Consider the following 14,388-nt stretch of genomic DNA (forward strand, 5'->3'; position numbering starts at 1 on the left):
CATGTGAAGATATGTTGGCTCTATACACGCTAAAAGTATAGTTTTTTAAATGGAGTCTGGTGGGTTTAGTGCTAGTGGAGACAGAGCAGAGCTTTTTCTGGTTAAACAAAAAGGTCTTAAAGAGGTTTTAAAAAGGTCTATCTCTGTAGGGATCCATCCCATAATGTTGTCAGACACTTAGAATAATAATCTGAGTCTGTCAGCAGCAACAACAGAACTTTTAGTGGACAAAATTGACGATGCACATTTCCCCTGTAGGATTACATTGCAGCTCAGGTCACAGCTGCTGGTTACAGCGTTTTCATTTAATACTGGACCAATTTACAAGATTGTTGTTCCAATCAGTCACTTACACACAAAAACACAAATGGGGTCCAGGTTGAAAAACCCAAAATTACCCTTTAAGGCAGACTGATCAACACAAATATTCTTAGACAATCAGACTGAACAATGACATCAAACAGAGCCATAATATCATTCAGTTCAAAAATAGATTAAAGACATCATTACTTGATCAATACAGAAAAGAATAAACTGAAATAAAGGATTGGAATTTGTAATTTAAAGGTATTGTTGTATATTATTGTATTGTTGTAAATTATCGTGAGACCTAAAGATTGTATGCTGTATTTGCATATTTATTTTACTTTGTATAATATGATTTTGTGAAATAAGGGGCAGGACCAAATAAGCTATTTGCTTCTGCCTGCTCCTCCTCAAACTAATCCTTTATATTTTTATTTTGTTTTTTGTTGTTAGATTCTGATTGTTTGTGTTTTATTTTATGTTTTTATGTCTTGCAACATTGTTGATTGTTGGAGATAAATAAATAAACAAATAAAAAATAAAAATAAAATAATTAGGCAGAGAAAATAAAAAGATTACATAACTAAAAACCTGGCTCTCAGACACATTTAACATTAAGAACAATGTTGTTAATTGTGTACATTTATTTACAGGCTGAGTTACTGTGATCTGTCAGAGAGAAGCTGTGAAGATCTGTCCTCAGTTCTCAGCTCTGAGTCCTCTAGTCTGAGAGACCTGGACCTGAGTAACAACAACCTGAAGGATTCAGGAGTGAAGAAGCTCTCTGCTGGACTTCAGAGTCCACACTGTAAACTGGAAACCCTCAGGTCAGTATTAAGATGATTGTAAAGTCTTACAGTGGTTTGGTAGTTTCATGAAATTAAAAATGAAAAATCTCTTAAATTGATCAGACTTTAGTGTAAAATCAGATAAACTTTTAAGACCAGTGGTTTCTAATATTTTCATCTCTGTTAAAGGGTAACTTTGGGTGTTTTTCAACCTGGACTCTATTTTCTAATGTTTGTGTGTCTGAGTGTCTGATGGAACAACAATCTGTGAAACTGGTCCAGTATTAAACCAGAACCAAGCTGTAATGTAACCCTACAGGACTAATGTTCAGCAGCAGTTAGAGTCACTAAAAGTTCTGTTGTTGCTGCTGACAGACTCAGATTATTATTCTAAGTGTCTGACAACATTATGGGATGGATCCCTACAGAGATAGACCTTTTAGTTAAGGCGAGACACTACAGGTGAATAGGGCAACATTTTTAACTTACAGATATCACCATGAAACTTTACCAGTTGATTACTCACATGAATAGGAGAAATAAATGTATTGCAAGTCTTCTGTAATCTTATGTTTAAATATGCTAATTAGGCTATATCTAATTAAATATGTATTAATTTGTACATATTTTGAAGCGAAGAATCTGACCATTGAAAAAAACAAGGTTCAAAATTCTTTCTGCATTTTGTTGATATATTTAATGAAAAGACATTCAAAGAGGGGATTATGAATTTCTGCTTTTGTTACCCAGTAAATCAGAAAATACTGCCAATAGCCTTAAAAAATGAATTTCCGCCCTATTTTTAGGCATAAAATGTCATATAAATAAGGCCAAGAATGACATATCAACTAATGCCTCTGTAAAAACCTTCAGAATATAGTTAGGAATATGACTGTAAATTTTGGTGGATGTTGGTGCTACAGAAGTGGAGATTCTTCACTCAGAGTGTGAGAAAAAACTCATTTTCAGAAAACAGCCTTTAAAGATTTTTATGGCAAAATTCCGGAAATTTCTATTGAAAGCCATGAATTACAGACAAAATATGCTTCAGGGCGCTGACACACCAGCCTGATAATCAGCTGTCTGACCGTCTGGAGAGGTCGGTGACTCGAGTCTGTTCAGTGTGTCCCGTGCTGTCGGACTGACCGGACCGGACTGACAAAAACTGACCTTTGTAGATCTGAAATGAAGACAGATTCAGCAGCTGCACGGCCTATTTCTCTCTTCAAATGTTTTCAAAAACACGTTTCGGTGAACTATTTTAGTCCAATATGAGATCGTATTCTGAACTAGCCGCCATGACAGTCTGGCTGAGAATTTCTGGAGGAAAAAGAACCACGTGACGCGTTCGTCCAATTAGCTGCCGGTTCTCATTTTCTGGGAAATAATCAGACTGTTAATGGAAACAATACAGAGCAGCGCCGCCTGCTGCTATGGAGACGTATTACGTTTCTTTAAGGCGCAGCACGGCAGGCAAAAACATCGTTTTTTTTTCACTGGTCAATTTTGAGATTTTGGGTTATTTGACTTCAATAACATGTCTTCTTTCAGACTTGTGGTGAAATAAAGTCCGAAATACACATTTAGGTCTTTATTTTACTCCACTTTGTCTGTTTGCGGCGGTAGATTTCACCTAAATTCAACAAAAGTTGGCGTTCTAAATCATCGCGCCGCTCCGCGATCGCTGTCTGCACCCTGTCGTCACATATACCGTTGGAAAGCTCTCTTTCTCCTCTACAATGCTGTCGGATCCAAATATGGTCATTTCCTTTTTATCAGCAACCAATCGTGAAAGTAAAAGGGGGGATTTAACTCAAAATGCGCAATCTCATTGGCTGATGCCAATTTCTGACAACGTGATTCATTCAGAATCGTCACGTGACGCGCTCTGACATTTCCGCGGTAGCTCAAAATGTTGAAAGAAGTGCGTCGAAAACGGCCGAAAATTATGGCGTTACATATGTGTCACATTCCTGAGCGAGTAATTGTATGTTTTGAGCACAGAGAACTATATTTTGCAAGCGCATTACATTGCATTTTGAACAGAAATGTACACTCGCAAAAAATAATTCAGTTTGAGTAAACAAAAACCTATTTCGTGCACAATAAATGTATTTGCATGTCTTCCTCTGCTCGCAGGTAGACGCTGCTGCGCTCCGGTCATGTCTCCCTCGCTCTCAACCTCTTCTCTCTACGCGCTCAACTCTAGACACGCTCGCTCAGATTTTCACAGCGTTACAAGTGTGCCACAAAACCAACCAATCGGAGAATCAAAAGGTCAATTCTGATTGGCTGTTCGTCTCCAATTAGATCGCAAGTAGCAGGAAAGACATCTACAGGGAAACAGTCTTTGACGCAACACCTGCCGTGATGCCCCAGCAAGGGGTATCTCTGCTGTAGCCAGTGGGTACTTGGAAAGATTGTGGAGCAGCTAAACTAATTAAAATAATTGAATTATGATTAATTTAAAACAATATATCAGCTAAAACAGCTCAACACATGTTTAAACATATAGCGAAGTAATCAATGGTAGAAATAAACAGCTAACAGTGGCCTACTGACTTAACTAACAGTTGAAATGATTAGCTAAAAGTAATGGATGAATTTTGAAACATTAACCACAATTCAAGTAAAAGGCCTAGCTAGCTAGTAGAATTTCTGACCAAACCAACCTAAATGTTTACAGTTCAATTGCATGAAAATGTAAGAATATTCACTTTAATATGATAAATAGTATGAATACATTGGGAATTGATAGGGCGGGGTATGTGAGTTTATATGACAGGGCTGTGGGGGGGAACCTCAGACCAGAAGGGTTGGAAAGCACTGATCTACAGTATTTTATATTATTGACCGACCGGTATATTACAGACATGCCTTAATAGTTGTGTTAATCACAATACCGTTGTTTGAATTACATATCTCTGTGTGACTAACGTCATCCTTCACAAGCAGTCTAACATTAGCCCAGCATGGATAAAGTCCAGCTATGCATCCAACGTATTCATCCGAACACCTAAAACGTCACAATCCAGCCATTTGTAAGAAGTTTGTAATACTGGTTACATAGTTATCGTGTTTTATTAACCTTAATTCTGTTTGCCAAGGCTATATATTTTATTGGCTTGCAAAGTAGCTATCCGATGGTAACGCTAACGTTAGCTAGCTAATGTATGTCAAAAAGCAGTAGCTAACTAATGTTACTGCCAAGATATGGTTTCATTGTAAGACAGCGTAAACACATGACAACACTTCACGAGTCTTCTCTGGTCTCTAGTGAAATCATATCTTGGCAGTAGTTAGCTAACGTTTCTGCTTTTTGAGATAAATTAGCGTTAGCAACGGATAGCTCCTTCGCAAGCTAATATAGCAACATAATTCAGGTTAATAAAATACGGTAATGTAACCAAAGTATTAAAAACTACTTAGCTACATGTGGCTATAGTGTGACAGGTCTACTGCTGTTCAGTCTCGCATTGCGAGACCTAGCTAACTTAGCTAGTTACAGCGCTGCGAAGCCTGTTCAGAGGACATGGCGGCTGCAGTGTGTGAGCTAGCTAGATTGCTTGTGAAGGATGAGTCAAACTAAGGTTAAACACACAAGGAGATATAAGTCAAAGAAAAAAACGGCATTATAGTACACACAAATATTAAGACTTTTCTGTGATATAAGTCAATAATACAAAATACTGACCGAAATGTGTTTTAATCCAGTAACATTAGTCGAACAGCTCCACTGTAGTCAGTATTTGCTGTACCAACAGGTGTAAACTGAAAAAGACTGTTCCTCCTAGATTTTTGTTTCCTGCTACTTGCGATCTAATTGGAGACGAACAGCCAATCAGAATTGACCTTTTGATTCTCCGATTGGTTGGTTTTGTGGCACACTTGTAACGCTGTGAAAATCTGAGCGAGCGTGTCTAGAGTTGAGTGCGTAGAGAGAAGAGGTTGAGAGCGAGGGAGACATGACCGGAGCGCAGCAGCGTCTACCTGCGAGCAGAGAAAGACATGCAAATACATTTATTGTGCACGAAATAGGTTTTTGTTTACTCAAACTGAATTGTTTTTTGCGAGTGTACATTTCTGTTCAAAATGCAATGTAATGCGCTTGCAAAATATAGTTCTCTGTGCTCAAAACATACAATTACTCTCCCTCTCTCTCTCTCTGTCTCTCTCTCTCTCCCTCTCTCCCTCTCCCTCTCCCTCTCTCTCTCTCTCTCTCTCCCTCCCTCTCTCTCTCTCTCTCTCTCTCTCTCTCTCTCTCTCTCTCTCTCTCTAAGCAGTTTACAGAAAGTCATAGCCTACATGTCATATATTAAATATTTGTCACATATGTACCACACTGTACTGATCGCGATACAACACACTATATTACAAAACAATTACATTACACAACAGTTACAGTTTTGTATAATATAATTACTATATAATAGGCTACTAAACAGATCTGTTATTTTGGGATCCTAAGTGGTGTGAGTCCCTCAGGCTGTAGCAGGCAGATCCATATGTAGCTGTCAGTGGAGCTGCTGTCACCTCTCCTAGGAGAACTACCAGCTTCTCTTCTGGTCTTAACTTTTTTTGGCTATTTTTCCAAAGTGTAAATCTCTTAGTGAAGATAGTTTTCCCCGTGGAGGAGGAAGTGTATCTCTGTCTGACCCAGCTGGTGCTCACTGAGCCTGTCTCTCTCTCTGACCTGTCTGTCTGACCCAGCTGGTGGTCACTGAGCCTGTCTCTCTCTCTGACCTGTCTGTCTGTGTTAAGGCTTCGTCTTAGACCCAGCACATAGAGGCACACAAACACGAACTCAGGTGATAAGTTCAAAGAGTCTTTAATCTGAGATACTGAACAAACAAAGGAAGACCAGCCAGCTGAGCTGGCGATGTGGTCCGGATAGCAGCGGACGAGGAAGGGTGTCGTGTCCGAATACACACAGGGGCCAGGCTGAGGGTTGCACAGCAGAGGGGCGAGGAGCTGTAGCGGGCTTACGGGAATCCAGGGAAATGGTTGCACGGATGCGAGGCGAGGGCTGCAGCAAACGGCGAGCAGAGGTTCCGGTAATCTGGAGACGAACAAAGAGAGCAGGTGAGTTCAGAGCTCGAGGAACAAACACAGACTTAGAATCTCAAAACGAGGAGGTTGTGGAGAGCCAAGTTACCACAGTGGTAAACTAAACAATCTGGCGCCGAATGCAGATTCCAGCCGGAATAAAAGGCTGCAGCCGCAATCATGTGAATCCCTCACAGCTGAGCGGCGGCGATGGAAAACAGCCAGCAGCCGTGCAGGTCGCTCGCCCGGCCACGCCCCTTGACCCAGATTCCGCTCCACATCCGGACAGACACACAAACAGGGAAAAAAACAGGGGGAGAGGGAAAAAACAGACAAAACAAAACACTTCATGACAGCTGTCCATGACAGTACCCCCCCCTCAACGGTCGCCACCCGGCGTCCCACTAGGCCTATCAGGGTGGTCACTGTGGAAGTCTCTGATCAATTGAGGGTCCAGGATAAAACGTTTGGGAACCCAAGTTCTCTCCTCGGGCCCGTACCCCTCCCAATCCACCAAGTACTGCAGACCCCTTCCCCGCCGACGAACGTCCATGAGTCGCCGTACCGTGTAGGCAGGGTGGTCATCAATCAGGCGAGCCGGAGGCGGGGGATCCACTGGTGGACACAGAGGGCTGGTGGAGACGGGCTTCAACTGGGAGACATGGAAGGTTGGGTGTATCCTCATCGCCGCGGGCAATGTCAACCGAACCGCGGAAGGGTTCACTATGGCCTCGATCACAAATGGTCCCAAAAATCGAGGCGCCAACTTTCGGGACTCAGTCCGAAGAGGGACATTCCTAGATGAGAGCCATACTTTCTGCCCAGGTTGGAAAAGGGGCGCAGGGGTCCTGTGCCTGTCTGCGACCATCTTGTTCCGTTCGGTGGTCCGCAGTAGGGCTTTCCGGGCATCACTCCAAACCTTACGGCAACGACGAAGATTCTCTTGAACAGAAGGGACCGCCAACTCTCTCTCTTGAGCAGGAAACAGGGGGGGCTGGAAGCCCAGGGCTACCTCGAAAGGAGAGAGGCCAGTGGCTGAGGTGGTGAGGGAGTTGTGAGCGTATTCTATCCAGGGAAGGTGTTTAGCCCATGAAGTCGGATGTTGGGCTGCCACACAACGAAGAGACGCCTCCAAATCCTGATTTGCTCGTTCCGTCTGTCCATTGGATTGAGGATGAAACCCTGATGAGAGACTAACAGATGCACCGAGAGCAGCACAGAACGTTTTCCATACACGAGAAATAAACTGTGGGCCTCTATCTGAAACGATGTCCACAGGTATTCCATGGAGACGGAATACATGTTGGACTAAGAGGTCCGTAGTCTCACTGGCAGACGGTAATTTAGGTAATGCTATATAGTGAACAGATTTAGAGAATCTGTCCACGATGGTCAATATAGTGTCATTACCTTCAGACTTAGGCAGACCGGTCACAAAATCCAGAGCAATGTGGGACCAGGGACGACTGGGAACCGGCAGAGGCTGAAGAAGACCCGAGGGGGGCTGATGGGATGCTTTGCCCTGAGCGCAGGTTGCACATGCCGAGACGTACGCCCGGACATCTGATTCCATCCCAGGCCACCAGAAATGTCTTTTTAACAAAGTCAAAGTTCGTTGCATACCTGGGTGACAGGCGAAGCGAGAGGTGTGGATCCAGTGCAGTACCTGAGCCCGAACCGCCTCTGGTACAAAAAGCCAATCCGGTGGTCCATCTCCGGATCCAGGGTCCGAGGCTGGAGCTGCTCGGACGAGGGACTCGATCTCCCACTGGACCGCTGCCACCACGCAGGAGGGAGACAGAACAGTTCCTGGTTCACCAGTCTCCTCAGCAGTCGAGAACTGGCGGGACAGAGAGTCAGGTTTAATATTACGGGACCCTGGTCTAAAAGTCAGAGTGAAGTTGAATCTGCTAAAAAACAGGGCCCATCGGGCTTGGCGGGAGTTGAGTCTTTTGGTGGATTGGATGAATTCCAGGTTCTTATGGTCCGTCCAGACCACAAACGGCTGCTCCGCCCCATCCAGCCAGTGCCGCCACTCCTCTAGTGCCAGCTTCACTGCCAGTAGCTCGCAATTGCCCACATCATAATTCTTCTCGGCGGGTGACAGCTTCTTAGAGAAGAAGGCGCATGGGTGAAGCTTCTGATCCGAAGGGGAGCGTTGGGAGAGGACGGCTCCCACCCCAGAGTCCGAAGCGTCCACCTCCAAAATAAACTGCAATGCAGGGTCAGGGTTAATAAGCACAGGTGAGGATGAAAAAAGGTTCTTTAACATACCCATAGCTTGCTCGGCCTCAGTGGACCACAGAAAAGGCACTTTGGGGGAGGTGAGCCTTGAGAGAGGAGCGACCACCCGACTGAAGTCTTTAATGAACCTCCTGTAAAAGTTGGCAAAACCCAGAAAACGTTGGAGTTGCTTACGGGTTGACGGTGTGGGCCATTCTGTCACCGCCTTGATTTTGTCGGGGTCCGCCTTGACTTGTCCTTTCTCTATGATGAATCCCAAAAACGGAACAGACTGCTTATGGAACTCACACTTCTCGGCCTTCACATACAGTTTATTCTCCAGAAGGCGCTGGAGAACCTGCCGCACGTGAGTCACGTGCTCTTCTGGAGACTTGGAAAAAATGAGAATATCATCCAAATACACAAAAACAAAACGGTCCAAAAAATCCCTCAAAACATCATTCACCAATGCTTGGAAAACTGCGGGAGCATTGGTAAGTCCAAATGGCATGACGAGATATTCGAAATGACCCAGATGTGTGTTGAATGCAGTCTTCCACTCGTCTCCCTGGCGTATCCTAACGAGGTGATAGGCATTGCGAAGGTCTAGTTTGGAGAAAATAGTGGCACCCTGAAGGGGTTCGAACGCCGAGTTTATCAGCGGCAGGGGATATTTATTTTTCACAGTTATTTTATTCAACCCCCGGAAATCAATACAGGGACGCAGAGTCTTGTCCTTTTTATCCACAAAAAAACCCCCTGCTCCCAAAGGGGACGAAGAAGGGCGGATAATGCCGGCCGCTAATGAGTCACCAATATACTTCTCCATAGCCTCTTTCTCAGAACGGGACAGATTATACAGACGGCTAGATGGAAAAGGGGCTCCAGAAAGCAACTCGATGGCGCAATCGTAAGGCCTATGGGGGGGTAACGAGAGCGCCTTGTCCTTACTAAAAACCTCTACCAGGTCATGGTAGTCAACGGGAACTGAAGAAAGATCGGGGGGGTCTATCAGGCGCACAGGGTTATCCGGATTGGGAGGCACAGCTGAGCCCAAACACACAGAATGACAGTGGCCACTCCAACCATGAATGGCGTGACGGATCCAATTGATCTTAGGATTATGTTGACTAAGCCAAGGGTAACCGAGGATGAGAGGTGTGGTAGAGGAGGTCATAATCTTTAACTTAATTTGCTCATGGTGGTTGCCCGACAAGATTAACGTAACGGGTACAGTTTGATGAGTGACTGTAGCTAGGAGGCGTCCGTCTAGGGAAGTGACTCGAAGGGGTCTTGGGAGTGGCTCAATAGGAATTGCGGTCTGGTTAACTAACTCTTGGCTAATGAAATTGTCCTCGGCACCGGAGTCAATTAGAATGGACAGTGACAGTGACAAGGATTGGTATTGGAGAGTGGCTGGGATTTGAAGTCTGGGGCTAGTGGGTTCAGGATCTAATTCTGGGCTCGCTAGTTGACCCACATTCACTAGCGAGCCTGATCTTTTGGTTTCCTAGGACATTTAGCCAGAAAGTGGGAAGTGTCCCCGCAGTACAAACACTCACCAGCCTGGAGGCGATGCAACCGCTCCGAAGAGGTTAGCCGAGCACGACCCAGTTGCATGGGCTCTTCCTGGGGCTTGGTGAGGGGGTCTGGTGACGAGGTGGGGCGTCCACGAGGCGGTTAGGTCCGGGAGGTCGAGGGCGTAAAGGCTCGTCCAGCATTGTGTGATCGGTTGTTTCTTTCCTGGCGCCTCTCCCGTAACCTATTGTCCAATTTAATGGCCAAGGAAACAAGGCAAAACAGGTCACTAGGTTCATCTCTAGATGAGAGTTCATCTTTGACTGATTCATTTAACCCGTGGATAAACACTCCTTGTAACGCTTCCTCGTTCCACTTGGAATCAGCGGCTAGGGTCCAAAACTCCACGGAATACTCCGCCACACTGCCCGTGCCCTGTCTAAGATTTAACAGTCTTTTAGACGCATTACCAGCATGGTCAGGGTGGTCAAAAACGATTATTAACTGAGAAGAAAAATCAGCAAAAGAAAATCCATCTAGCTGTTGATTTGAGCAAACTGCCTCTGCCCAAGCCAGCGCTCTCCCTCTCAGCAACCCCAGTGTATAATGTACCTTGGAGGATTCAGTAGTGAACGATAGTGGTCTCTGCTGGAAAATCAGTATGCACTGAAGCAAAAATCCCCGACACTTATCTAGATCTCCAGAAAAAGGCTCGGACGATGAAACGGGGGGTTCCCGATGAGGCAGGCTCGTCGTCATATCGGCGGAGACTGTCGAAGGTCTGGGGGGCTGAGGAGAGGGGAGAGGAAGATTACTGGCAGACAGGTTAGCTACTTCAGTGGTTAATTTGGAGACTTGATTCAGTAATTGCTGGTTATTTTCTAGGAGTGAACGGATTAATTGGTCATGCTGTCCTAATAAAGCTCCCTGGGACTGGATGGCGCGCTGGACGCCATCTTCCTTGACCGTGTGTGATGCCTCTATAGGGTCCATGGCCAGATCGTTCTGTTAAGGCTTCGTCTTAGACCCAGCACATAGAGGCACACAAACACGAACTCAGGTGATAAGTTCAAAGAGTCTTTAATCTGAGATACTGAACAAACAAAGGACGACCAGCTAGCTGAGCTGGCGATGTGGTCCGGATAGCAGCGGACGAGGAAGGGTGTCGTGTCCGAATACACACAGGGGCCAGGCTGAGGGTTGCACAGCAGAGGGGCGAGGAGCTGTAGCGGGCTTACGGGAATCCAGGGAAATGGTGGCACGGATGCGAGGCGAGGGCTGCAGCAAACGGCGAGCAGAGGTTCCGGTAATCTGGAGACGAACAAAGAGAGCAGGTGAGTTCAGAGCTCGAGGAACAAACACAGACTTAGAATCTCAAAACGAGGAGGTTGTGGAGAGCCAAGTTACCACAGTGGTAAACTAAACGATCTGGCGCCGAATGCAGATTCCAGCCGGAATAAAAGGCTGCAGCCGCAATCATGTGAATCCCTCACAGCTGAGCGGCGGCGATGGAAAACAGCCAGCAGCCGTGCAGGTCGCTCGCCCGGCCACGCCCCTTGACCCAGATTCCGCTCCACATCCGGACAGACACACAAACAGGGAAAAAAACAGGGGGAGAGGGAAAAAACAGACAAAACAAAACACTTCATGACAGCTGTCCATGACAGTCTGACCCAGCTGGTGGTCACTGAGACTGTATTTAGTCAGGATCCGTCTCTTCTTTGTATCTCTGACAGTGTGAAGATAATCTGTCAAATAATAATTTAGTCTACTTTGTTTGCTTTCTCCAATGTTCTAAATATTGGTCTTTTGAATGATTCATAATTAGTTTTGTTCTGTTGTGTTATGAACCAGTGCTGATGGGAGCCTGGTTAGTTATCTTCACCATCAGCTGACTGAGGGGACTGGTTCTGGTTAGTTATCTTCACCATCAGCTGACTGAGAGGACTGGTTCTGGTTAGTTATCTTCACCATCAGCTGACTGAGGGGACTGGTTCTGGTTAGTTATCTTCACCATCAGCTGACTGAGGGGACTGGTTCTGGTTAGTTATCTTCACCATCAGCTGACTGAGAGGACTGGTTCTGGTTAGTTATCTTCACCATCAGCTGACTGAGAGGACTGGTTCTGGTTAGTTATCTTCACCATCAGCTGACTGAGAGGACTGGTTCTGGTTAGTTATCTTATCTCTGGAGCAGCAGCAGTATGGCCATCTCCACCTTGATGAAGGAGCCTCTGATGCTTTCTGTTATGGAGAAGTTGTGGCTTCAGAGCTCAGTTGTGACGGTCAATTCAATGAGAGAAACTGATAATCTCAGGACCTCGAAAGCTGAGGCCGTCACAGTTGCCAGTGTTAAACATAGTCTAGACCAGGGGTCACCAACCTTTTAGAAACTGAGAGCTACTTCATGGGTACTGAGTCATACGAAGGGCTACCAGTTTGATACGCTCTTCTGAAATAACTAATTTGCTCAGTTTGCCTTTAGTTATATATGATTATTAATGATTAATGATACTCATCTATGTGAACACACTGATCACGTTAATGATTTGTCATTATCAATAATTATCAACAATGACTTAAGAAGGTGGGAAACAGATAATATCAATATTCAATTTTCATTATTAGAACAGGCCTGAGGGCTCCTCATGTGGTCCTTGGGGGCTACCTGGTGCCCGCGGGCCCCGTGTTGGTGAACCCTGGTCTAGAGTCTAAGCACAGCTAAAATACATATGGTGCTGAATGGACAGTTAGACTTTAAAAAGCTGTTACAGCTACTGTTGGTCTTGTTCTGTGTCCATACAACTGTCCAGCGTGGGTTTTGTCTGCAACTTTGTGCATGATACGCCAATGTTAATTCATTAAGTTACTGCAGTTGTAGGCCTTATATGCCTGCCATTTTATTAAATAATCAATTTTCATGAGCCTGAAATATTCTATATTATTATCACTAAGGGCCTGAGCATTTATTCTGTTTTTGAGCAATTTTTCCAATAGAAATGTATTAAATTCCACTATTTAAATCTTTAAATGAGTTTTTTGTCATTCTCCAGTAGAAACATCTCAGCCTATGTAGCACCTATGTACACCAAACTTTCCAGTTATACACTTAGTAGTATTCTGAAGGCTATATGAAAGCAGATATCCTGAAATCCCTCTGTAATTTTGTTTATATCTTGTGTGTAAACAAAATGAAAAAAGAATTTTGCACCTGGCTTTATCATATGTTCAGATCTATATACCGAAAATATATGCAAAATAACGCATATTTAATGAGAAAATGCCTAATTTGCATAATTAAACATAAACATTTCAAAAACTTGTAATACATTTTTTTATATACTTGTGTAAGTAATCAACTGAGGAAGTTTCATGGAGATATCTATTATTTAAAAAATTTAGCCTATTCACCTGTAGTGTCTCACCTTAAACTGAAGACCATTACATCACACACTCTGATCAGAACTGACAGAACACAACCATTACATTATATTACATTATATTACATTATATTATATTACATTATATTACATATTATATTACATTATATTACATTATATTATATTACATTATATTATATTACATTATATTACATTATATTACATTACATTATATTACATATTATATTACATTATATTACATTATATTATATTACATTATATTATATTACATTATATTACATTATATTACATTATATTATATTACATTATATTATATTACATTACATTATATTACATTATATTACATTATATTACATTATATTACATTATATTATATTATATTACATTATATTACATTACATTATATTACATTATATTATATTATATTATATTACATTATATTATATTACATTATATTATATTACATTATATTATATTACATTACATTATATTATATTACATTATATTATATTACATTATATTATATTACATTATATTACATTATATTACATTACATTACATTATATTACATTATATTATATTACATTACATGTCATTTAGCTGCTTACTAGTGTACTGTATGAGAGTACTAGTGTACTGTATGATAGTACTAGTGTACTGTATGAGAGTACTAGTGTACTGTATGATAGTACTAGTGTACTCTATGAGAGTACTAGTGGTCTCTATGAGAGTACTAGTGTTCTGTATGAGAGTACTAGTGTACTCTATGAGAGTACTAGTGTTCTGTATGAGAGTACTAGTATACTGTATGAGAGTACTAGTGTACTCTATGAGAGTACTAGTGTTCTGTATGAGAGTACTAGTGTACTGTATGAGAGTACTAGAGTACTGTATGATAGTACTAGTGTACTCTATGAGAGTACTAGTGGTCTCTATGAGAGTACTAGTGTACTGTATGAGAGTACTAGTGTACTCTATGAGAGTACTAGTGTTCTGTATGAGAGTACTAGTATACTGTATGAGAGTACTAGTGTACTCTATGAGAGTACTAGTGTTCTGTATGAGAGTACTAGTGTACTCTATGAGAGTACTAGTGGTCTCTGAGAG

The 14,388-nt window shown here is 43.0% G+C and overlaps 1 protein-coding gene across 1 annotated transcript in view; it reads left to right on the plus strand.

Moving 5' to 3' along the window:
* Nucleotides 1–14,003, plus strand: part of LOC118493903 (NACHT, LRR and PYD domains-containing protein 12-like) — an 81,709-nt gene extending 67,706 nt beyond the window's left edge. The window contains exons 8-10 of the mRNA XM_035995736.1: nucleotides 960–1,133; nucleotides 6,035–6,041; nucleotides 13,992–14,003. Of these exons, the coding sequence (XP_035851629.1) occupies nucleotides 960–1,133; nucleotides 6,035–6,041; nucleotides 13,992–13,997 (187 nt within the window). The 3' untranslated portion in view covers nucleotides 13,998–14,003. The remainder of the gene's footprint in view (nucleotides 1–959; nucleotides 1,134–6,034; nucleotides 6,042–13,991) is intronic.
* The last annotated feature ends 385 nt before the right edge of the window (nucleotides 14,004–14,388 follow it).

Source organism: Sander lucioperca, chromosome 19 (genome assembly GCF_008315115.2).
Source record: "Sander lucioperca isolate FBNREF2018 chromosome 19, SLUC_FBN_1.2, whole genome shotgun sequence".
Lineage (NCBI taxonomy): Eukaryota > Metazoa > Chordata > Actinopteri > Perciformes > Percidae > Sander > Sander lucioperca.